A 25418-nucleotide genomic window follows, 5' to 3' on the forward strand; every position below is an offset into this window, starting at 1 on the left:
TTTGAAGCTGTGATTTTCATTATTAGTTTAAGACTGGTATACTGTTAAATAATTCAAATATAATTATCCATTACCTGCCACTCACTGACAAGACAGCCATTAGACACCAACTGCAGAGGTGATCTATTAGTTCTTTATGGGTCAAACAGATTTATCAGGCTTGTAGCTTTTATTTGACATTGGATTTTATTTTATATTATATTGATATGTAATGTCATTTTTCTTATGTGTATTAAATTGAGGTCTTTTAGCATTGTGATCTTTTGTATCATAGCTTTCAGCTCCTTTTGATAAGATAGTTACAGCATATATCTGTCTTAATTGGCAAAATTTAAATTTGCCAATTTTTGTTTTATATCAGTCAGCTACTGTATTTTATTTAATCCTTTTTGCTGTTGTTTATACATGTTTGTAGATACTGATGCAGCCTTTATGTGCTTACAATAAATGTTATTTTATTCATAATTTATCGGTCACAAGTTTGTACTAACACTACTGTGTTGTTTGACAGCCTGATACAATTATTCTGATATATTCACCAGAAACTTTTCCAGATATTTTGGAAACTGATTGATTAATCTTTTGTAAATGTTAGCATGCATTTAGATAGAAGGTTGTCATTAATGATATGTTTATGACATTCTGGTAATGTTGTAACATTGTATTTCCACTTGATCACTTGTTACTGACAATATTTTTTAGAATAGGTTTAATTCGAAACAGCATTTGGAGACTCATTATCTGTATCATAAGGGTTTATAGCCAGCTACTCTATAAAATAGATAGATAGATAGATAGATAGATAGATAGATAGATAGATAGATAGATAGATAGATAGATAGATAGATGGATAGATGGATAGATGTTTGTAAAATCCACTGAAGTGAAAAACTCCTACCAGCAAGTGATGCCCTGAAAACTTGCTTATAATGTGCTGGAGACTTGAATACAGCTGGGATATTCACTTTTCTTTTAGGAACGGATACAGACAGTACAACCTGTCTACACGGAAATCCCAGCTCACATGATGGCCAGATCTAAAACAATAATATAAAAAAATATTCAATAGGCAGACTATATAGACACATTTATAAAACATAACCCTGCTTTAAAAATACTCTGTTCTACACAAAATGTTGAAAAGTAAATAATACTAATTTGACAATGATTTTATTATCAATTGTAGACAAATTAAAAACAATGCACAGTGTTCCCTTTTAAGTTGTGACAAATTTCAGTTCTTGATCCAGGGCCTAATTCAGACCTGATTGTAGCAGCAAATTTGTTAGCAAATGGGCAAAACCATGGGGGTAATTCGGAGTTGATCGCAGCAGGATTTTTGTTAGCAGTTGGGCAAAACCATGTGCACTACAGGGGAGGCAGATATAACATGTGCAGAGGGCGTGGTTTGGCTAGCAGGGAAGGTGGCTGTGTTTCACCTCAGCTCCTCCGGTGAACACACAAACAAAGCCCATATAACCCCTCTACCTGTCTTGCACACAGCTAAGAAGTAACCCAGCAGACCCTTTTACCCCACAACCACAACCTGGGGAGTCCCGCGGAGTCGGGAAGCGCTTTTAATCGCTTCTGCGGACTGCGGCCTTCTCCCCGGGCGGAAGCCGGGGCCTAGAGTTGGAAGGGAGCCCGGATCGCTCCATCCGGAAGTGGACCTCCGCTACACGAGGGCGCCCGGCGGCTTTCACCACGCCACTCGGACTCACCAAGCCTCGGCTGAGGAACAGAAGACAGGTCCTGCATCCGGGGGTAAGTCCGCTCCACGCACGGAGCTCGGGCCGTGAACGCTGTGACGGCTCCCGCCGGCCATGACCCCCGTGATCCCGCTGCCTCATCCGCGGCCCTGCAGCGCAGCATTGTGCGCCCCGCTGCGCGGACCACCCGGCGGCCCCGCTGAACGGATAGCGGCATCCGCTTCCCCTACGTCCCGCAGACGCTAAAGCTCCCCCCTCAGCCTTCAGTCATACCACTCCAGGAGGCCTCACCCTGCTGCACGAGGCAATAGCCCCGGTGGGACTGACACCATCCCCACAGGAGTACACTCCCTTTCCTCCAGCACTCACTCATATTCTACTACTACAGGGGTACTATTAACTGGGTTCGCGGAGCCGGGGGGGGGGCCCTGAAATCCCCCTGCAGGTTGCGGCCTAGCCCCTCCTCTGAAGCTGGGGACTCAATTAATCACTGCACCTGAGAAAGGCTTCCTCGTAAATCCAGAGTCTTTGCTCACACAGAAAACTCCCCCTGGTGGCTACTTTAAGATAATTCACCAAAGAAGTGCATTTAAACCCACTCAAGGGAAAACATCTGAATGTTTTCTTGTAACTCTGAGTAAATGGCGATACCAACTATACACCACATCTGGCTGCTGTTGCTACTGATACTGTAATGCATTGCAGATGCTAAACCGCAGGGAGCTGATCTGCTGAAGGCATTCTTATGCGAGCTATGTAAATAAATCCAACCTCGTTAAACTGACTTCAGGGAACCTTAAATCCCCCTCCGCTGGTAGAGTGATGACCAGGAACAAAAGACCTACTAAAAAGGCTGACACGTCAACCCCCCGAGGAAACATGTCACAATCCGCTATGAGATCCTTTCTACAACCCACTCCACCCGCCCAGATCGATAACCCTTCTGCTGCGGACTCCCCCTCCCCACCGCAGATCCCACACCCATCTCCTTCAGGTGTGGAAACACCACACGCTTGCTCCCTAGGAAGTAAAGATCTGCAAGATATTTTAGCCTACATGAAAAATCTACCCACAAAGAAAGATCTGCAAGATACAGTGCGACGTGAGCTGGCGGCCGTGAGACAAGATATTTCTCTCATCTCAGACCGGGTGACGAGCCTGGAAGATCACCAGGACTCCTCCGACACATTTCTACAGTCGTTGACAACCATCATTGAAGCTCAGTCCACAGAGATCCGTTCACTCCAAACACGTTTAACAGATTTGGATAACAGAGGGAGAAGAAACAATATCCGTATTCGGGGTCTACCGGAGGACGTCCCCCAGACGGGTCTAATAGATGCCTTTACGAAAATCTTCAACGAGATCCTAGGCAATGACCCCGCCGACATTATTACTTTCGATAGAGCCCATAGAGCCCTAAAACCAAGGGGTCTCTCTGCAGACAGACCACGCGATGTAATCTGCAGATTGCACTACTTCTCCCAAAAGGATGACATCATGCGCAAAGTCCGTCAACTTGACGGGGTTGACTTTAACGGCTCACCAATCCAAATATATCAAGATTTGTCCTGGCACACTCTCCAACAGCGAAAGGCCCTCAAGCCCCTAACGTACGAACTCCGTAAACGCCAATTGAAATATCGATGGGGCTTCCCTTTTAATCTCCAAGCATCCTTGTCGGGGAAAACACACACCCTCAACTCATCTTCGGATCTCCCGGAATTTTGCACAGGATTGGGCATCCCAAAACCTAACCTGCGTGATTGGGACTTCCCTACACCAGAACTACCATCTTTCCAGCCCCTGCACTCCGGGGCTCCATGGACGGAGGTGCGGAGGAAGGGGAAAAGAAGCTCCAACGGTCTCCCTCCGGATGAGGACTCCCACGTCACCTGATAGAATGAATATGGCGGGATACGGTTTCCTGGAACACAGCGTGATATCATTTTCCATTACTGAAGGATCTTCGTTTGAGATCTCGCTGAAGCTGGGACTCGAACCCCTCCCCCCTATTTTGTCTCGAGTCACTGACTGCAAACTTATGATCCCTGACCCTGAGATTTATTGCAATCGGTCACTCGACGTAATTTACATGTTAACGAGGTTTACAGTTTGAAGTTTACAAATAGCTAACACTATGTATGCTCATTGATTTTTGCTCCACTTTTGTTTATTGATAAGATGCCCTAGGCGGAGACTCCCTTATCCGCCCCGCACCCGCACTTGGCAGTAATGCCTCTTGGGTTTCCAATCCTCAGCAGGACTGGTAACCTTAACGCGGGTTCTTCGAATGTTAATGTTGTTGTTCTTTCTCTCCCCATGTTTTACCCCTCTCACGCTCTTCCCAACTCCTCACCTCCCCTTCTCACTGACCATTCTAGACCTGCAATCCCCCACCACGACCTACGCCCCCCATGACTTCCCTTGGCAGAGTTAAAGTAACATCGGTCAATGCGAAAGGCCTTAATGTCCCGGAGAAGAGGGCATCCCTGTTGCGGTCCCTATGGGCTGACAGAGTGGACGTCGCGCTAGTCCAGGAATCACATTTTAAAATTTCCGCCAAAAACCCACCCTTGACTAACTACCGCTACCCCCAGGCTTTTTATAACAACAATCCGGACGCCAAGTCCAAGGGAGTGGCGATCATATTCTCTAGGACTATCCAGCTGTCAGACATAACAGTACACAAACCGATCCCAGGTCGCCTTCTGATAGTCAACTGTAAAATATGTATGTGCCCATACACATTTGTTGTACTCTATGCCCCAAATAAGGACCAGATCCCATTTCTCCGTTCTTCCCTTGCCTTAGCGGAACCATTACTTTCGGGGGTTGTGGTCGTGGGGGGAGACCTGAATTTTATAATGGATCCATCACTGGACTCATCCTCCGGCTCTCCCCGGACGTCCCAACGTCAACATCGACAGGTTAGGCGACTATTTCACGACCTCCAGCTGGTAGACTCCTGGAGAGTCCTCCATCCCTCTGATCGAGACTACTCCTTTTACTCGGCCCCGCACAATGCTTACTCTCGTCTCGATTACTTATTCCTGAGTCACAGACATCTCCCTCAACTAATAGATTCCTCCATAGGCTCGATAACCTGGTCTGACCACGCCCCAGTACATATGACTCTCTCAACCCCCCAGGCAGCCCCGGGCCAATGGACTTGGCGTCTTAATGAGTTACTACTGCAGGACCAATATTGCAAAGGTGAAATAGAAACGGCCCTGACGGAATTTTTCTCCTTTAACGACACCGATGAGGTTTCCAAGGTTACTCTGTGGGAAGCACATAAATGTACCATAAGAGGCAAACTTATACAGCTGGGGATGTTTATGAAGAAACAGAGGTCAGCACTAATCACTAAATTACTAGAACGACTTCACCACCTCGAGTCCTCACACAAAATGTCCCTTTCAGAAACCGATTATCTAGAACTAATTGACACCCGTGCCCAATTGAAAAAAACCCTCACAGATAGTATCCAACTCTCTGTTCGCAAATGCAACTATAAATACTACCAGTGGGGCAACAAACCTGGCCGCCTCCTGGCCCAGGCTCTTAGAGCCCATCGCTCCTCTCTGTACATTAACAACATAAAAGACAACGGAGGAATCCCCCGATTTAAGACCCCTGAAATTGCTGCATGCTTTAAACAATATTATTCCCTCCTCTATAACCTAGAGAACCAAACCGACGATACTGCCACTCCTTATAACTTCCAACAGGCGAAAGCATACTTGGAAAAGGTGTCCTATCCTGTCCTAACTCCTGCAGATAGAGAGGCACTGGAACAACCCTTTACCCAGCTAGAGTTGGAGAATGCCCTGGCCTCGTCACCTTCTGGTAAGAGCCCAGGGCCGGATGGCTTCACACTCACATACTACAAACAATTCAAAGACCTCCTCTCCCCCTACCTTCTCCAGGCCTTTAACTCCATCTCCGCTGATACCCATTTCTCAAGCCAATCCCTGGAGGCCCACATTTCTTTTCTGCCTAAGCCCGGCAAGGACCCCTCGGTGTGCTCCAGCTATAGGCCCATATCTCTTCTGAATGTCGATGCCAAGCTGTTTGCAAAATTAATGGCGAATAGACTAAATGCACTCCTACCCTTCCTGATCCATAACGATCAGGTGGGTTTTGTCCCGAACCGCGAGGCCAAAGACAATACCACTAAGGTTCTGAGCCTAATTCATATAGCATCCCGGGGGGGCCCCCCTACCGTGTTATTGTCTACCGACGCCGAAAAGGCTTTCGACAGAGTTGGCTGGGGCTTTCTGAGGTCTGTGCTGGGGCACATCGGACTGGATCCCCTAGCACTTGGCAGGATCATGGGGCTCTACAGATCACCCACGGCCCGGGTCCGAATCAACGGATCCTTATCCGAACCCTTCTGTATATGTAATGGGACGCGACAGGGATGCCCACTATCCCCTTTACTTTTTGTCCTCTGCATTGAAGCCTTCGCGAGGGCTATTAGTGCCAATGATAACATCACAGGCCTGAAGGTTGGAGATACAGATCACAAACTCTCCCTGTTTGCTGATGATCTATTGGCCACACTAACACACCCGACCACCTCCCTTCCCCACTTCATGCAAGAACTGACCCATTTTGGGCAACTCTCTAACTTTAAGATTAACATATCCAAGTCCTGCGCCCTGAACATCTCCGCACCCCCCGACACTGTGACTAAACTTAAGCGATCCTACCCCATCACCTGGAACACCTCCCACCTATCCTATCTGGGTGTACAGCTGCCGAGAGACTTGACTTGTCTGTTTAATTTGAATTTCGTACCCCTTCTCCGGACACTCAGAGCTGATTATAGCAGATGGTATCTTAAACCACTCTCATGGCTGGGGAGAGTGAACGTTGTAAAAATGAATACTCTCCCTAAGCTGCTATATAAATTACAAGCCCTCCCCATACGGATCCCAGACTCCTGGTTTAAGTCCATACAACTCTTGATACAACAATTTATATGGTCTCGGAGGCGACCCAGAATTAGTAGATCCACTATGACCCGTCCCACCCGAAGTGGCGGTTTCCAATTACCAGATATTAGAGGCTATTACTGGGCAATTCTGCTTAACAGGGTTCTGGACTGGACGAGGAGTCGAGATACCAAACAGTGGGTGGCTCTAGAGGGGCTATACATGCAGCAATTCCCAGATAAATTCCCTTGGCTCCCCTCCCTGCCTCCGACCCCTCCCACCCACCCGACTATCAACGCAACCCTCTCTTTCTGGAAAAAAGCACGCAATAGGCCCTTCCTTTCCTCCGCTTTTGGCCCGCTGACCTCTTTCCTAGCAAACCCCGACTTCCTGCCCGGCTTAACGCCCTCCCACTTTAGTGACTGGGCCCTAGCGGGTCTCTTTAGGGTGGGCCAGTTGGCAACCCCCTCAGGAGTTAAGCAGTTTTCAGAGGTGCGACAAAAATGGGACGTCCCACAACGTGACTTCTGGAAATATCTGCAGCTTAGACACTTTTTGCATTCCAGGCATAGATATCTCCAGGCTTCAAGGGAACTAACGCAGTTTGAGAGAATGTGTGTCTCCAGGTGTACCCCCCAGCATACTGTCTCTACGCTCTACAAACTGCTTCAAAGCATTGATGTTCAAACACCTACATCCTTCCAGAAGGACTGGGAAAGGGACCTGGGAATTCAATTGTCGGATAGGGAGTGGCAGACAATATTCCTCAAATCCCACAAAAGTTCAGTGTGCATACAAGTTAGGGAAACCCAATACAAACTCCTAATGCGATGGTACAGACACCCCTCTCTCCTTCACTTCATGTATCCTGGAGTGACAGACAGATGCTGGAGATGCCTTGGCGCCACCGGCTCCCTATTGCACATTTGGTGGAGTTGCCCCCTACTTCGCCCTTTTTGGGCTGAGGTCATTTCCATTTCTCAAGATATTCTCCACGCCTCTGTCCCTACTGACCCGGCCTTCTGGTTGCTTTCCCACTCCTCTATCCCATTGGCCCAGCATAAAATATCACTGCTCCGCCATTTATCCAACGCAGCAAGGGCAATCATCCCCACCCTCTGGAGGTCCCCAACCCCGCCCACAAGAAAATTATGGTTCACTAGAATCAACTACTACATGAATATGGAGAACATCCTCCTGGTTTCTAGAGACAAACTTTCAGAGTTTATGGCCACGTGGCTACCATGGGTAGAATACACCACCTCCAAAGACTACAAGGATTACATCTATGCAACCAAGTGATTTAGCATCGCACTGACCGATCGCAATGGCGGCACTACACCCATTTCTTAGCTTGCAGATCCCCCAAGACTGGTCATCCTCTGTCTCTCCCCCCTCTTTTTCCCTACTTATCCCTCATTCACTCTATAATTATCCTACTAAACTCACCCAGATACCATGATTGTATTATTGTGTAGACAGAAAGCAAGTGGATACTGTATTGATGCTATAGGATGATGTATTGATGCCTTCATTTCTACAGACCCCCAGGGTCTGAGGCAATCCAACACTCTGCTACTATAGGCAAAAATGTACTTATCCTTATCCTTACTCATAGCTGCTTTGTATCTGGCTGTGATGTAACCTTTATACTTTTCTGAATAAAAACAGAATATACAAAAAAATAACATGTGCAGAGAGAGTTAGATTTGGGTGTGGTGTGTTCAATCTGCAATCTAAATTGCAGTGTAAATATAAAGCAGCCAGTATTTACCCTGCACAGACACAAAATAACCCACCCAAATCTAACTCTCTCTGCACACGTTATATCTGCCTCCCCTGCAGTGCACATGATTTTGCCCAACTGCTAACAAAAATCCTGCTGCGATCAACTCAGAATTACCCCCCATATGCACTGCAGGGGAGGCAGATATAACATGTGCAGAGAGAGTTAGATTTGGGTGGGTTATATTGTTTCTGTGCAGGGTAAATACTGGCTGCTTTATTTTTACACTGCAATTTAGATTTCAGTCTGAACACACCCCACCCAAATCTAAGGCGCCCTACACATTAGGCGATGTGCCCGACGGCCGACCCGGCGGCGGGGGGGCAGTGACGGGGGGAGTGAAGTTTCTTCACTCCCCCCGTCACCCGGCTCCATAGACGTGAAGGCAAATATGGACGATCTCGTCCATATTGGCCTGCATGCACAGCCGACATGTCACCAGCGATGAACCAGCGCGGGGCCGCGCATCGTTCATCGCTGGTGACTCCACACTGCACGATATGAACGTTATCTCGTTCATTAATGAACGAGATCGTTCATATCGTGCAGTGATATCGGCATGTGTGTAGGGCCTATAACTCTCTCTGCACATGTTATATCTGCCACCCCCTGCAGTACACATGGTTTTGCTCATCTGCTATTTAATTTGCTGTTATGATCAGGTCTGAATTAGGTTTGCTTAATTAACACACGCTTTTGAAGGGAATTTTGCTTTTGGGTTTGGGCTTTAAACAGACAATGAAATTCCAGAACTGTCGCTTTTATATAATTAAATCTGCAGACACCATTCTGAGCACTTGTGTGTCTGGATAAAGCATGCAGCCTTGGAATCACCACCTAATATTATGGTGCTGCCACAGTCACTTGCAGTCCAGTCCTCATACTGTATGAACACAAACAATACAATAGTATGTACTGCTCTGACAATTCTGATGAGGGGCTACATGATGTTCTGTCACCTCCTAATTTAAAACAGTAGGCACAGTTGTATAGGAGAGGAAAAATGAAAAACACAAAGTTGGTACGATCCTACATCCTACGATACATTTAAATTAGCGTAAAACCACAATAAAGTTTTTGATTTCATTTTTCAACCTATACCTCAAAAGTACCAAATAGTTCTGACAATACCACCTTCATTCTCATCAGAAATAGATGCAATACCACCCTCTCTCACCTCATACTTCTGAACTAGGAAATTCACATCACCACAACGCTTTATTGTGCTTCACAATGACTGACTGTCTAGCATGGACGCAGGGGCATCTTACTTGGGTGGTGGTGTTCAAATTAGAAATGTATCGTCTGGGATGCTGTATCACATCGCACCAAACTCATCCTACTTCTCCTGGTTTTGAGTGCTACTAACACAGCACCCAAAGGGAGTATTCCCATCTAGTGGAAAATCCACTTAACCCACCTGTACAATGTAGACAAATAAAACGGGATTTTTGACTTACCACTTAAATACTTTTTTCTGAAACCATGGGGTAAATTTACTAAGATGGGAATTCTATTTAAGATGGGATGTTGCCCATAGCAACCTATCAGATTTAAGGTATTATCTTCTAAAAGGTGCTAGATAAATGAGAAGTAGAATCTGATTGGTTGCTATGGGCAACATCCCATCTTAAATAGAACTCCCATTTTAGTAAATTTAGCCCCATGGTGGACGCTGGGACAGTTTGTATGGGTAGAGCTTAAGCAATAGACACCAAGGGGTATATGCAATTGCAGTCGAATTCCCGAAAATTTAAAAAAACGGGGCATTTTCGACACAAAAAAAACAAAAAATCGACAATGCAATACAGTACTTTTCGACAAAAAAAACGGACTTTACAGATTCAACTTTTTGCAATTCGACATTTTGAAAATTCGACATGTCTGCAGTGGTAAAAATGCGGCAATTCGACAAAAGTATATTCAATTGAAGAATGTCGATTCGACTTCAGAGCTTTTCGACAGTAATATCGTCAATTTCCTTCCGCCTCACTTTGCTGGCGGAATCTAATAAAAAAAATGTAAAACATGTTTTTTTTTTATTGCTAATAGCATATCTATTTATATTAGAAGGGATTATGTACTTGGTTTGTCTGTTAGAGGGACACAAGTATTATTTATATATTTTTAAAAATAATATTTTTTTTTTAACTGCCTAAAATAGAGAGCATGGTTTTTAGTGGGAAGGGGTGGGAATGGGTTAAAATCAAAGAAAGAAATGCGTGGGGTCCCCCCTCCTAAGCATAACCAGCCTCGGGCTCTTCGAGCCGGTCCTGGTTGTAAAAACCCGGGGGAAAAACGGACAGGGGATCCCCCCGTATTTTTAGAACCAGCACCGGGCTCTGCCTCCGGTCCTGGTGCAAAAAATATGGGGGACAAAAAGCGTAGGGGTCCCCCGTATTTTTTATACCAGCACCGGGCTCCACTAGCTGGGGAGATAATGCCACAGCCGGGGGACACTTTTATACCGGTCCCTGCGGCCGTGGCATTAAAACCCCAACTAGTCACCCCTGGCCGGGGTACCCTGGAGGAGTGGGGACCCCTTAAATCAAGGAGTCCCCCCCTCCAGCCACCCAAGAGACAGGGGTGAAGCCCGAGGCTGTCCCCCCCATCCAAGGGCTGCGGATGGGGGGCTGATAGCCTTGTTGAAAATGAAAGAATATTGTTTTTTGCAGAAGAACTACAAGTCCCAGCAAGCCTCCCCTGCAAGCTGGTACTTGGAGAACCACAAGTACCAGCATGCGGGGGGAAAATGGCCCGCTGGTACCTGTAGTTCTACTGCAAAAAAAATACCCAAATAAAAACAGGACACGCACACCTTGCAAGTACAGCTTTATTACATACATGTCGACACACACACATACTTACCTATGTTGACACGACGTTCGGTCCACTTGTCCAAGTAGAATCCACGGGGTGTACCTGAAAATAAAATGATACTCACCTAAATCCAGTGTCCTGTTATTATTTGTAATCCTCGTACTTGGCAAAAAAAAAAAAAAACGCATACCCGATCCACACGGACTGAAAGGGGTCCCATGTTTACACATGGGACCCCTTTCCCCGAATGCTGTGACCCCTCGTGACTCCTGTCACTGAGGGTCCATTCAGGCAATCAGGGAGCGCCACGTCCTGGCACTCTCCTGATTGCCTATGCGTGTCTGAGCTGGCAGACAGCGCATCGCACAGCCCCTCCATTATAGTCAATGGTGGGAACTTTGCGGCCAGAGGTGAGGTTACCCGTAGTCAGCCGCTGACCGCAAAGTTCCCACCATTGAATATAATGGAGGGGCTGTGCAATGCGCTGTCTGACAGCTCAGACGCGCATAGCCAATCAGGAGAGTGCCACGACGCAATTGCATATACCCCCAAGAAGATAAACTTTGAGTGCAGCCGAGGTTCCTCCTCCCCCATTCCCTGCCTGCATCCCCCTAAAGCCTGTTTGACTATACAACCCCTAAAGGAACAGGAGGGAGAGGAAGAGAAAAATAGGATTTTAATTACCTACCGGTAAATCCTTTTCTCGTAGTCCGTAGAGGATACTGGGGTCCACATTAGTAGCATGGGGTATAAACGGGTCCACTAGGAGCATTGGGCACTTTAAGAAATCAATAGTGTGCGCTGGCTCCCCCCTCTATGCCCCTCCTACCAGACTCAGTCTAGAAACTGTGCCCGAGGAGACGGACATAATTTGAGAGAAGGATAGATCAGGTTAGTGGTGAGACCGAACCAGCACACACAACAAGAGGAAAGCCATGCTAACCAAACATGAAACAGGAACAGCAACAGCTTAACCAACAATACTTAACCAAGTAACAGTGCAGAAAACGAAGCACTGGGCGGGCGCCCAGTATCCTCTACGAGAAAAGGATTTAGCGGTAGGTAATTAAAATCCTATTTTCTCTTACATCCTAGAGGATACTGTGGTCCACATTAGTACCATGGGGATGTACCAAAGCTCCAAACCCTGTGGGAGAGTGCTGAGGGTCCTGCAGAACTGATGGACCAAACTAAAGGTCCACAGAGGCCCAAGTATCGAACTTGTAGAATTAAGCAAACGTGTTCGAACCCGACCAAGTAGCTGCTCGGCAGAGCTGTAAAGCCGAGACACCCCGGCAGCCGCCCCCGAAGAACCCACCGACCGAGTAGAGTGGGCGTGTACAGATTTAGGAACCAGCAAACTTGCTGTAGAGTAAGCATACTGGATAGTAAGCCTGATCCAGCGAGCAATAGACTGCTTTGAAGCAGGACACCCAATTTTACTGGGATCATAGAGCACAAACAGCGAGTCCGATTTTCTGTGACGAGCTGACCGTTTGACATAGATCTTTAAAGCCCGCACAACATCCAGGGACTTTGAAGTACAAGAGGTGTCAGTAACCACCGAGACCATGATAGGCTGGTTGATATGAAACGCAAACACCACCTTTGGAAGAAATTGCTGACGAGTTCTGAGTTCAGCTCTATCTTTATGAAAAATCAAATAGGGGCTCTTGTGATTCAGACACACGTCTTGCTGAAGGCAAGGCCAACAGTGTGACGGTCTTCCACGTAAGAAACTTTACATCAACCTCCTGTAAAGGCTCAAACCAGTCAGATCGTAGAAACTGCAACACCACGTTGAGATCCCAAGGTGCCATGGGAGGCACAAAGGGCGGCTGGATGTGCAGAACACCTTTCAAGAACGTCTGAACCTCAGGGAGGGAAGCAAACTGTTTTTGGAAGAAAATGGACAAGGCCGAAATCTGGACTTTTATGGAGCCCAGGCGTAGCCCCACATCCACACCAGACTGAAGAAAAAGCAGAAACCGATCCAGTTGAAATTCCACCACAGGAAAATTCCTGTTTTCACACCAAGACACATATTTTCTCCAAATCTGGTGGTAATGTTTTGACATTACCCCTCTTTTGGCTTGGATCAAGGTAGGAATTACCCTGACCGGAATCCCTTTCCGGGCTGGAATTTTACACTCAACCTCCATGCCGTCAAATGTAGTCGCGGTAAGTCTTGATAGACGAATGGCCCCTGTTGCAGAAGATCCTCTTGAAGAGGTAGTAGTCACGGATCCTCCAGAAGCATGTCCAGTAGATCCGCGTACCAAGCCCTCCTTGGCCAATCCGGAGCAATGAGAACTGCTTGAACCTTTTCCCTTTTTATTCTTTTTGAGAATTCTTGGAACAATGGAAGTGGTGGAAACACATACACCATCTGGTAGACCCATGGAGTCACCAGAGCGTCCACTGCCACTGCTTGTGGGTCTCTCGACCTGGAACAATAGTTCCTGAGCTTCTTGTTGAGACGAGAGGCCATCATGTCGATTTGTTGAATTAGCCACCGATGTGTCACGCACCCGAACACCTCCGGGTGTAGGCCCCACTCTCCTGGGTGGAGATAGTGTCTGCTGAGGAAGTCTGCTTCCCAGTTGTCTACTCCCGGAATGAAGATCGCGGACAACGCCACAGCGTGTCTTTCTGCCCAGAGGAGAATCCTTGTTACCTCTGACATTGCTGCTCTGTTCTTCGTTCCGCCCTGTCCGTTTATGTACGTTACCGCTGTCACATTGTCCGATGAACCTGGATGGCCTGATCTTGAAGAAGATGTGCTGCCTGCAGAAGGGCATTGTATATGGCCCTTAGTTCCAGAATGTTGATTGGAAGAATGGTTTGCTGACTTAACCATTTTCCTTGGAAGTGTTCCCCCTTGGTGACTGCTCCCAAACCTCTGAGGATTGCGTCTGTGGTCAGGTGAGAAGTCTGAAGCCACCACAGAAGGGAAATCCTGGCTCTTGGCGATAGACGAATCCTCTAGTGCTTGTGGAGATGCGATCCGGACCATCTGTCCAACAGATTCAGCTGGAAGTACCTTGCATGAAACCTTCTGTACTGCAGCGCCTTGTAATTGGCTACCATCTTTCCCAGAAGGCGAATGCATAGATGCACCGATATCTGGGTTTGTTTTAGAACATCCCGCACCATCGACTGGATTACCAATGCCTTTTGAAATGGAAGGAATACCTTCTGTGCCTCCGTATCCAGTATCATCCCCTAGAACGGAAGCCTCTGTGTTGGTTCCAGGTGAGATTTTGGTAAGTTCAGAATCCACCTGTGATCCCGGAGTAGTCGAGCTGAGAGGGCAATGTTGTCCAATAACTGCTCCCTGGATGGTGCTTTTATCAGCAGATCGTACAAGTACGGAATTATGTTCACTCCCCGTTTGCGGAGGAAAAATGTCATCTCTGCCATTACCTTGGTGAACACCATCGGTGCCGTGGAGAGGCCAAAAGGCAGAGCCTGGAACTGGTAGTGACAGTCCTGTAAGGCAAACCTTATATAGGCCTGATGAGGTGGCCAGATCGGGATATGAAGGTATGCATCCTTGATATCCAGAGACACCAAGAATTCCCCTTCCTCCAGACTCGAGACCACCGCTCTCAGAGACTCCATCTTGAATTTGAACACCCGTAAATACGGGTTCAACAACTTGAGATTTAAAATGGGTCTCACCGAACCGCATGGTTTCGGTACCACAAACAGGTTGGAATAATAACCTCAGTTCTGTAGCTGAGGTGGAACTGGAACAATGACCTGTGTCTGTAACAGTTTTTGAATTGAATCCTGTAAATTTATACTTGCCTCCTGAGAAGCTGGTAAGCCTGACTTGAACAATCTGTGAGGTGGGAGTTCCTGAAACTCCAGTCTGTTCCCCAGAACGATGTCCTCTTTGACCCAGGGATCCTGGCATGATGTTGCCCACATGTGACTGAAATCTCTTAACTGGGCTCCCACCTGCCTGTCTTCCAGGCAGTGTGGTCCACTGTCATGCTGGAGCCATTGAGGAAGCAGAACCGGAGTTCTATTCCTGTGAACCTGCAGTCGCTTGTTTTCTGGGTTTACCTCTATTGCCTTGGAAGGCTGTAGAAGAACCTTTGGCTTTATTTTTAAATTCTGCTGTCTGAAAGGACTGCAGAGTTGGAGCAGAGCAGGTCTTCCTAGCTGGGGGAGGGGGGAGGCTGTGGAAGGAAGATATGTAGACTTACCCGCCGTAGCCTTGGATATCCACGTATCCAGTTCATCTCCAAACAGGGCCTTACCTGAGAAAGGTAGGCTTTTCAATACCTTTTCTGGAATACGTATCCGCCGTCCACTGACGTTACCATAGGCCCCTGCGTGCTGACACTGCCATGGTGCGTGCATTGAGCAATCCAATTTCTTTTATGGCCTCCACCATAAAATTTGCAGAGTCCTGTATATACTGTAGTAGTAAAACCATCTCACCTCTGGGTAAGGAATCTAACCCCTCAATTAGGTTACCGGACCATTTTGCAATGGCCCTAATGATCCAAGCACAAGCAATAGTGTGCCTCTGGGCCACCCCCGCAGCTGTGTACAGAGATTTGAGAGTGGACTCAATCTTGCGGTCTGCCGCTTCCTTTAAGGAGGGTGCCCCCGGGACCGGTAAGACTATCTTACGTGACAACCTAGATACCGATGCATCAACAGTCGGTGGGTTTTCCCATTTTTTCCTATCATCCTGAGGAAAAGGGAAGGATGTCAGTAACATTTTAGGGATCTGAAACTTCTTGTAAGGATTAGTCCAAGTTTCTTCAAATAGGGAAATTAATTCCTTAGATGCAGGGAAAGTAGCAGAGGATTTCTTTTTTACACTAAAATAAGATTCCTCATCATCCTCTGGCGCTTTGTCAGGAATGTGCAGGACATCTCTAATAGCTTCTATCAGGGCCTGTATTCCCTGTGATATAGCTGCATCCCCCCCTCACCCTCCTCAACGTCTGATACATCATCATCAGTATCGGTCTGCAGGATTTGGGCCAGTGTACGCTTTTGTGGACAAATGGCAGGGGTCTGAGACGCTGGAATGGCCACTGAATCTCTATTCATCAGGTCATCTACAGATTGTCTTAAGTATTGCGTCTCTTTCTCATTTTGGGATAATTTATTTGAAATATTTGATCATCCCTTTCAATGAATCCAACCATACTGGTTTGGACCCGCTAGCCTGAAAATGTGTACTATCCTGAGTACACTGTAGTGATCCCCTGAGTGAGAAAAACACTCTGCTATGCATGAAACACACTCCCTGTGTCACGATCCGGGTATCTGGACGCCATTACTTACCCTTCAGATGCCTCCTAAGGCTGGCTCAGCATTCCAGGACCGGATCCCGCTGTTTCTGAGTTTCCACATGCAGAATGTCAGAGTGGTGATTTCATCAGCCGCGGCCTCCGCTGTGCCCGCGTGGTTAAATGTGCGCTTGTCAGTCTGGCGTCTCCTGTCTCCTGTGGCCGGCGTCGCCATTACTGTTTCAATTCTCACATGGATTACAAACCAAACTTCCCTCCAAGTGTCTGCATGGGCGCAGCCATCTTGGTTTTTGTCATCTGATCATTTCCACCAATCTGCTGTCTGTATTGTTGATTTGCATAATTGCCTAGCCAACCCCTTCCTTGCTGCAGGTATAAGTAAGCTGTGCCTGAACAAGGAAGGCGTCAGTGCTTTGGTTGTCTAACCTAGTTCCAGTTTGTCTCTCTCCTGTGGTTGTCTAACCTAGTTCCAGTTTGTCTCTCTCCTGTGGTTGTCTTCCAGGTTCCAGCTCCTGTCTCCAGACTTCTGCTATAGAGACCCGCACCAGCATTCCATCTGCGGTGTAGCCTGACTCTCCGATCCATTCTGGACTCACCTGTTTCCAGCTACAGCAATCACCTGCTTCCAGCCGAGCTTCCAGCAGTGTACAGCTTCCCTTAAAGGGCCGGTGTCCTTTCTGCAGTTTACCACTCTCCACCGGTATTATTATTTCATCGCTCTCAAGTCAATCACCTGCTTCCAGCCCAGCTTCCAGCAGTGTACAGCTTCCCTTAAAGGGCCGGTGTCCTTTCTGCAGTTTACCACTCTCCACCGGTATTATTATTTCATCGCTCTCAAGTTTGTTTATTATTTAACTGGTTCCAGCCAGTATCCACTCCGTACCAACAACAGTCTGGTTCCAGCCAGTATCCACAGCAGCCGTTTTATCTTCTGCAGCCCAGCCTTTCCTGGAACACCAGCTGGTACGATCCTGGGTTCTCTCCATTGCTACAGTCAGGCCTGGTAAGGACTTTCCAACTAGAAGATTATTAGAACTGTCTCACACTACCAGTGCCTGTGGCCCTTGCCACCCTGTAGTACCCAGGAACTGTATTATTGCCCTGCTGACTTTTATGTTTTCTTATTTTCTGCTGTGTTACGGAGTTTGTCATAATAAACATCATTGACTTTTATCCTGGTTGTCGTGGTCACGCCTTCGGGCAGTTATTCTACATGTTACTTACATGTCTAGGGGTCTGATACAACCTCCCAGGTTCCGTTACATCTCAGCCCCTACAACTGAGGTTGCCTCCCGTCAACTCAGGCCCTCAGTTGTGACAGTAAGCACTGACCTAATGAATCCAGCCGGAGACCAGGATCAAGCGGCCAGGCCGATGCAAGAACTGGCAGCCCGACTTGAACATCAGGAGGCTGCACAGGGCCACATCATCCGCTGTCTCCAGGATCTCTCCACACGGCTGGATGGGATTCAAACGACCCTCCGTGGACCTGGCACGTCCGGTGCGTCCACTACAGTGACACCAGCTGTAACCCCACCCACCTTACCCATTTCCAGTCCACATCTTCATCTTCCAACGCCAGCAAAATTTGATGGATCTCCAAGGTTCTGCAGGGGATTTCTCAATCAATGTGAAATCCACTTTGAGCTTCTACCTGGCAATTTCTTCAGTGACCGTACCAAAATTGCCTATATCATCTCCCTTCTCAGTGGCTCAGCCCTTGACTGGGCATCACCTTTATGGGAGAAGTCTGATCCCCTGCTATCCTCCTATACTGACTTTGTAGCTACATTCAGGCGCATCTTCGACGAGCCAGGCCGGATAACATCTGCTTCATCTGAGATTCTTCGTTTACGCCAGGGAACACGTACCGTGGGACAGTATCTTATACAGTTTAAAATCCTGGCATCCGAACTGGCATGGAACGACGAGGCCCTGTATGCTGCATTCTGGCATGGCTTATCAGAACGCATCAAGGATGAGTTAGCTACCAGAGACTTGCCCTCTAAGTTGGATGAGCTAATTTCTCTTTGCACGAAGGTTGATCTACGTTTTAGAGAGAGAGCAACCGAGCGAGGAAGATCATCTACTCCTAAATCTTCTGCTCCTCCTTCTCGTCAACCATCTCCATCCAAGGATGAGCCTATGCAAATTAGTCGTTCCCGTCTATCTCCTGCTGAGCGCCGAAAACGTCTCTCTGAGTCTCTCTGTCTCTACTGTGCAGCTCCGTCGCACACTATCAATGCCTGTCCCAAACGTCCGGGACTCCAGATCCTAGCTCGCCAAGGAGAGGGCCGGCTAGGAGTGATGATCTCCTCTCCATCTCCTCATGACTGTAACCTCCCAGTGTCGCTCCAAATTGCTCAACGTTACAGGAACGTCATTGCCCTCCTTGATTCCGGAGCAGCTGGGAATTTCATAACCGAAGTTTATGTTAAACGGTGGTCCCTACCCACCGAGAGACTGTCCTCGTCCATCTCTTTGACTGCCGTGGATGGCAGCAAGATTTTTGACGCAGTCATTTCCTTAAGGACTCTTCCAGTTCGTCTGAGAGTGGGAGTTCTTCATTCTGAGTATATTTCTTTTTTAGTGATTCCAAGAGCCACACATCCAGTGGTTTTAGGCCTTCCATGGCTCCGTCTCCACAACCCATCAATTGACTGGACGACTACGCAAATACTGGCATGGGGTCCCTCCTGTGCTGAGACTTGTTTAGCCAAAGTTCTTCCTGTTTGTTCTTCCTTCCCCAGGTCAACTGATGTTCCGCCTCCTCCATATCAAGACTTCACGGATGTGTTCAGTAAAGCCTCTGCTGATATCCTTCCTCCTCATAGAGAATGGGACTGCCCAATCGACCTCATTCCAGGGAAGGTTCCACCGCGAGGCCGAACTTATCCGTTGTCTCTGCCCGAGACACACTCCATGGAAGAGTACATCAAAGAGAACCTGGCGAAGGGTTTCATCCGACCATCTTCTTCTCCAGCCGGCGCAGGCTTCTTCTTCGTTAAGAAGAAAGACGGTGGTCTGCGTCCGTGCATCGACTACAGGGGTCTGAACGACATTACCGTCAAGAACCGATACCCTTTACCCCTGATTACTGAGCTCTTTGATAGAGTTAGTGGTGCAACCATTTTCACAAAGCTGGACTTGAGGGGTGCCTACAATCTCATCCGAATCCGTGAGGGTGACGAGTGGAAGACCGCCTTTAACACCCGTGACGGACATTATGAGTACCTCGTCATGCCCTTCGGATTGAGCAACGCTCCAGCAGTCTTCCAGCACTTCGTGAATGAGATCTTCAGGGACATCTTGTACCGCCATGTCGTGGTTTATCTAGACGACATCCTCATCTTTGCTAATAATCTCGAAGATCATCGTTTCTGGGTAAAAGAGGTTCTTTCCCGTCTCCGTGTCAATCACCTCTATTGTAAATTGGAGAAGTGTGTGTTTGAAGTTAAAACCATTCCGTTTCTAGGTTACATTGTGTCCGGTTCCGGACTAGAGATGGATCCTGAGAAACTCCAAGCAATCCAGAATTGGCCTATACCCTTAAGCCTCAAAGGGGTCCAGAGGTTCTTAGGGTTCGCCAATTATTATAGAAAATTTATACGAGACTTTTCCACCATTGTGGCGCCTATCACTGCATTAACCAAGAAAGGTGCTAATCCGTCCAAGTGGTCCGAGGAAGCTACACAGGCCTTTCACCTTCTGAAGCAACGGTTCATCTCTGCACCAGTTCTGAAACAGCCTGACACCGACTCTCCTTTTATCTTAGAGGTAGATGCCTCCTCCGTTGGAGTAGGAGCAGTGTTATCCCAGAGGGCCAAAGATGGACATCTACATCCTTGCAGTTTCTTCTCCCGGAAGTTCTCCCCAGCTGAGCGCAACTATGCCATTGGCGATCAGGAGTTGCTAGCCATCAAGCTCGCTCTGGAGGAGTGGAGATACCTGTTGGAGGGAGCTTCCCACTCAATCACCATACTTACCGACCACAAAAATCTTTTATATCTCAAAGGCGCACAATGTCTCAACCCTCGTCAGGCCAGATGGGCACTTTTCTTTTCCAGATTTGACTTTAAACTCCAGTTCTGTCCGGGTTCTCAGAATCGTAAGGCCGATGTCCTTTCCCGCTCATGGGAGCAAGAAAATGAGTCCGAGTCTGCAGACAAGCATCCTATTATTAATCCGTTGGCATTCTCCACGGTAGGGATGGACTCTACGCCTCCACCAGGGAAAAGTTTTGTTAAGCCAGTTCTAAGGAAGAAGCTCATGCATTGGGCCCATGCTTCCCGTTTTGCTGGACATACAGGCATTCAGAAAACCCTTGAATTTATTTCTAGGTCCTACTGGTGGCCAACTCTGAAGAAGGACGTTATGGAATTTATTGCCTCCTGCCCAAAGTGTGCCCAACACAAAGTCTCCCGCCAGTCGCCTGCGGGGCAACTGGTTCCATTATCTGTTCCCCGTCGACCTTGGACCCATTTGTCGATGGACTTTGTTTCCGATCTACCTATCTGCAACAAGTTTAATACCATCTGGGTGGTAGTTGACCGGTTCACCAAGATGGCACATTTCATCCCTCTCACCGGTCTTCCGTCAGCTTCCAAGTTGGCTCAAGTGTTTATACAAGAGATCTTCCGACTTCACGGTCTTCCTGAAGAGATCATCTCGGATCGTGGAGTACAATTTGTAGCCAAATTTTGGCGAAGTTTGTGTCAAGCCCTCCAAGTCAAGTTAAAGTTTTCCACGGCTTACCATCCTCAGACCAATGGTCAAACCGAGAGGGTGAATCAGGACTTGGAGGCCTTCCTCCGTATATATGTGTCTTCCTCTCAAGATGACTGGGTTCAACTCCTTCCTTGGGCCGAGTTCAGCCACAACAATCAATACCATTCCTCATCTTCTTCTACACCATTCTTCATTAATTATGGATTCCACCCTAAAGTCCCAGAATTCCAACCGCTTCCCGCAACTTCTGTTCCAGCAGTGGATGTCACCTTGCGTCAGTTTTCAAATAACTGGAAGAACGTCCGCGCAGCCCTGCTTAAAGCCTCATTCAGGTATAAAAAGTTTGCCGATAGGAAGCGTAGAGCGGTTCCTGCTCTCAAGGTGGGTGATCGTGTGTGGTTGTCCACGAAGAATTTGAGGTTGAGAGTTCCCAGCATGAAATTTGCACCTCGCTACATCGGACCCTTCAAGATTGAACAAGTCATCAATCCTGTTGCCTACAGGTTACAGTTACCATCCTTCTTGAAAATACCCAGGACATTTCATGTTTCTTTGTTGAAACCGCTGATCCTGAATCGGTTTCATTCCGCACTTCCTCCAGCTCCCAAAGTTCAGACTCAACGGGGAGTCGAGTACGAGGTGGCCAAGATTTTGGACTCACGTTTCCGTTACGGTCAGTTACAATACCTCATTGACTGGAAGGGCTATGGTCCTGAAGAACGCTCTTGGACCAATGCCTCAGACGTCCATGCTCCTGCCTTGGTCCGAAATTTCCACGCAAAGTTTCCTTTAAAGCCTAAGAAGTGTCCTGGGGCCACTCCTAAAGGGGGGGGTGCTGTCACGATCCGGGTATCTGGACGCCATTACTTACCCTTCAGATGCCTCCTAAGGCTGGCTCAGCATTCCAGGACCGGATCCCGCTGTTTCTGAGTTTCCACATGCAGAATGTCAGAGTGGTGATTTCATCAGCCGCGGCCTCCGCTGTGCCCGCGTGGTTAAATGTGCGCTTGTCAGTCTGGCGTCTCCTGTCTCCTGTGGCCGGCGTCGCCATTACTGTTTCAATTCTCACATGGATTACAAACCAAACTTCCCTCCAAGTGTCTGCATGGGCGCAGCCATCTTGGTTTTTGTCATCTGATCATTTCCACCAATCTGCTGTCTGTATTGTTGATTTGCATAATTGCCTAGCCAACCCCTTCCTTGCTGCAGGTATAAGTAAGCTGTGCCTGAACAAGGAAGGCGTCAGTGCTTTGGTTGTCTAACCTAGTTCCAGTTTGTCTCTCTCCTGTGGTTGTCTAACCTAGTTCCAGTTTGTCTCTCTCCTGTGGTTGTCTTCCAGGTTCCAGCTCCTGTCTCCAGACTTCTGCTATAGAGACCCGCACCAGCATTCCATCTGCGGTGTAGCCTGACTCTCCGATCCATTCTGGACTCACCTGTTTCCAGCTACAGCAATCACCTGCTTCCAGCCGAGCTTCCAGCAGTGTACAGCTTCCCTTAAAGGGCCGGTGTCCTTTCTGCAGTTTACCACTCTCCACCGGTATTATTATTTCATCGCTCTCAAGTCAATCACCTGCTTCCAGCCCAGCTTCCAGCAGTGTACAGCTTCCCTTAAAGGGCCGGTGTCCTTTCTGCAGTTTACCACTCTATTATTTCATCGCTCTCAAGTTTGTTTATTATTTAACTGGTTCCAGCCAGTATCCACTCCGTACCAACAACAGTCTGGTTCCAGCCAGTATCCACAGCAGCCGTTTTATCTTCTGCAGCCCAGCCTTTCCTGGAACACCAGCTGGTACGATCCTGGGTTCTCTCCATTGCTACAGTCAGGCCTGGTAAGGACTTTCCAACTAGAAGATTATTAGAACTGTCTCACACTACCAGTGCCTGTGGCCCTTGCCACCCTGTAGTACCCAGGAACTGTATTATTGCCCTGCTGACTTTTATGTTTTCTTATTTTCTGCTGTGTTACGGAGTTTGTCATAATAAACATCATTGACTTTTATCCTGGTTGTCGTGGTCACGCCTTCGGGCAGTTATTCTACATGTTACTTACATGTCTAGGGGTCTGATACAACCTCCCAGGTTCCGTTACATCTCAGCCCCTACAACTGAGGTTGCCTCCCGTCAACTCAGGCCCTCAGTTGTGACACCCTGGACATAGTAAAAACAGGATTTTAATACCTACCGGTAAATCCTTTTTAAGACTTTTTCAGAGTGTGAACTGGCTCCTCCCTCTATGCCCCCTCCTCCAGACCTCAGTATAGAAACTGTGCCCAGGAGACGGACATCTTCGAGAGAAGGATTTACTTTTAAGCTAGTGGCAAGATTCATACCAGCTCACACTTCAACCATGCCGCACAACATGGCATTGAACATAACACATGCCAACACGCATGAACAAGTTCAGCAACATGCTGAAGAACAATTTTAACACAACAACTTGTGTAAGAACTATAAAAATAGAACTACTGCAGGTAAAGAAGCACTGGGCGGGCGCCCAGCATCCTCTACGGACTAGGAGAAAAAGATTTACCGGTAGGTATTAAAATCCTGTTTTCTCTTACGTCCTAGAGAATGCTGGGGTCCAATTCCGTACCATGGGGTTGTACCAAAGCTCCCACTACGGGCGGGAGAGTGCGGATGTTCCTGCAGAACTGATTGACCAAATTTTAGGTCATCAGCAGCCAAGGTGTCAAACTTGTAAAACTTTGCAAACGTGTTTGCCCCTGACCAAATAGCTGCTCGGCAAAGCTGTAAAGCCGAGACACCCCGGGCAGCCGCCCAGGACGAGCACACCTTTCTTGTAGAATGGGCCTTTACCGAATTCGGTACCAGCAATCCTGCCGTGGAATGAGCCTGCTGAATCGTGCATCTGATCCAGCGTGCAATAGTCTGCTTAGAAGCTGGACACCCAATCTTGTTGGGGTCGTACAGGACAAACAGAGCCTCTGTTTTCCTTAACCGAGTTGTTCTCGTGACATAAATTTTCAAAGCTCTGACTACATCCAGAGACTTTGACACAGCTGATGTGTCAGTAGCCACTCGCATTACAATAGGTTGGTTCATATGAAAAGAAGAAACCACCTTTGGAAGAAATTGCTGACGTGTTCTTAGTTAAGCCCTATCTTCGTGAAAGATCAAATAAGGGTTCTTGTGAGACAAGGCCCCTAACTCAGAAACCCGCCTTGCGGATGCCAAAGCCAATAGCATGACCAATTTCCAAGTGAGAAACTTCAACTCCACCTCTTGTAGAGGTTCAAACCAATCTGATTGAAGGAACTGCACATTAAGATCCCATGGTGCCGTAGTAGGCACAAAAGGAGGTTGGACGCGCAGGACCCCCTTCACGAATGTCTGAACTTCAGAAAGGGAAGCCAACTGTTTCTGAAAGAAAATGGACAATGCCGAAATTTGAACCTTGATTGACCCCAATCTCAAGCCTGCATCCACACCTGACTGTAAAAATAGGAGAAGTCATCCTAATTGAAATTCCTCTGTTGAAGCCTTCTTGGTTTCACACCAAGATACATATTTTCTCCAAATACGGTGGTTATGTCTAGACGTAACTCCTTTCCCGGCCTGAATAAATGTGGGAATGACTTCTTCGGGAATACCCTTTCGGGCTAGGATCCGGTGCTCAACAGCCATGCCGTCAAACGTAGCCGCGGTTAGTCTTGATACACACATGGCTCCTGCCGGAGCAGGTCCTCGCGCAGAGGAAGAGGCCGAGGATCTTCTATGATTAACTCCTGAAGATCTGGATACCAAGCCCTCCTTGGCCAGTCTGGGACAATGAGGATCGCTCGGACCCTTGTTCTTCTTATGATCTTGAGAATTTTTGGTATTAGTGGAAGTGGAGAGAACACATACACCGACTGAAACACCCACTGGGTCACCAGTGCATCCACTGCTATTGCTTGTGGGTCTCTCGACCTGGAACAATATCTCTGAAGCTTTTTGTTTAGATGAGATGCCATCATGTCTACTTGAGGAACGCCCCAATGACTTGTCACCTCTGCAAAGACTTCTTGGTGGAGGCCCCACTCTCTTGGATGGATTTTGTGTCTGCTGAGGAAGTCCGCTTCCCAGTTGTCCACTCCCAAAATGAAAATTGCAGACAGAGCTCTTGCATGTCTTTCTGCCCAGAGAAGAA

At 47.6% G+C, this 25418-nt stretch overlaps 1 protein-coding gene across 6 annotated transcripts in view; it reads right to left on the reverse strand.

The window, feature by feature from the left end:
* ZGRF1 (zinc finger GRF-type containing 1) overlaps nucleotides 1–25418 on the reverse strand; it is a 363865-nt gene that overhangs the window by 111048 nt on the left and 227399 nt on the right. For all 6 annotated transcript variants that reach the window (XM_063920146.1, XM_063920145.1, XM_063920142.1 and 3 more), the window contains exon 12: nucleotides 899–1037. In XM_063920146.1, coding sequence (XP_063776216.1) covers nucleotides 899–1037 — 139 coding nt within the window. The remainder of the gene's footprint in view (nucleotides 1–898; nucleotides 1038–25418) is intronic.

Source organism: Pseudophryne corroboree, chromosome 1 (genome assembly GCF_028390025.1).
Source record: "Pseudophryne corroboree isolate aPseCor3 chromosome 1, aPseCor3.hap2, whole genome shotgun sequence".
NCBI lineage: Eukaryota > Metazoa > Chordata > Amphibia > Anura > Myobatrachidae > Pseudophryne > Pseudophryne corroboree.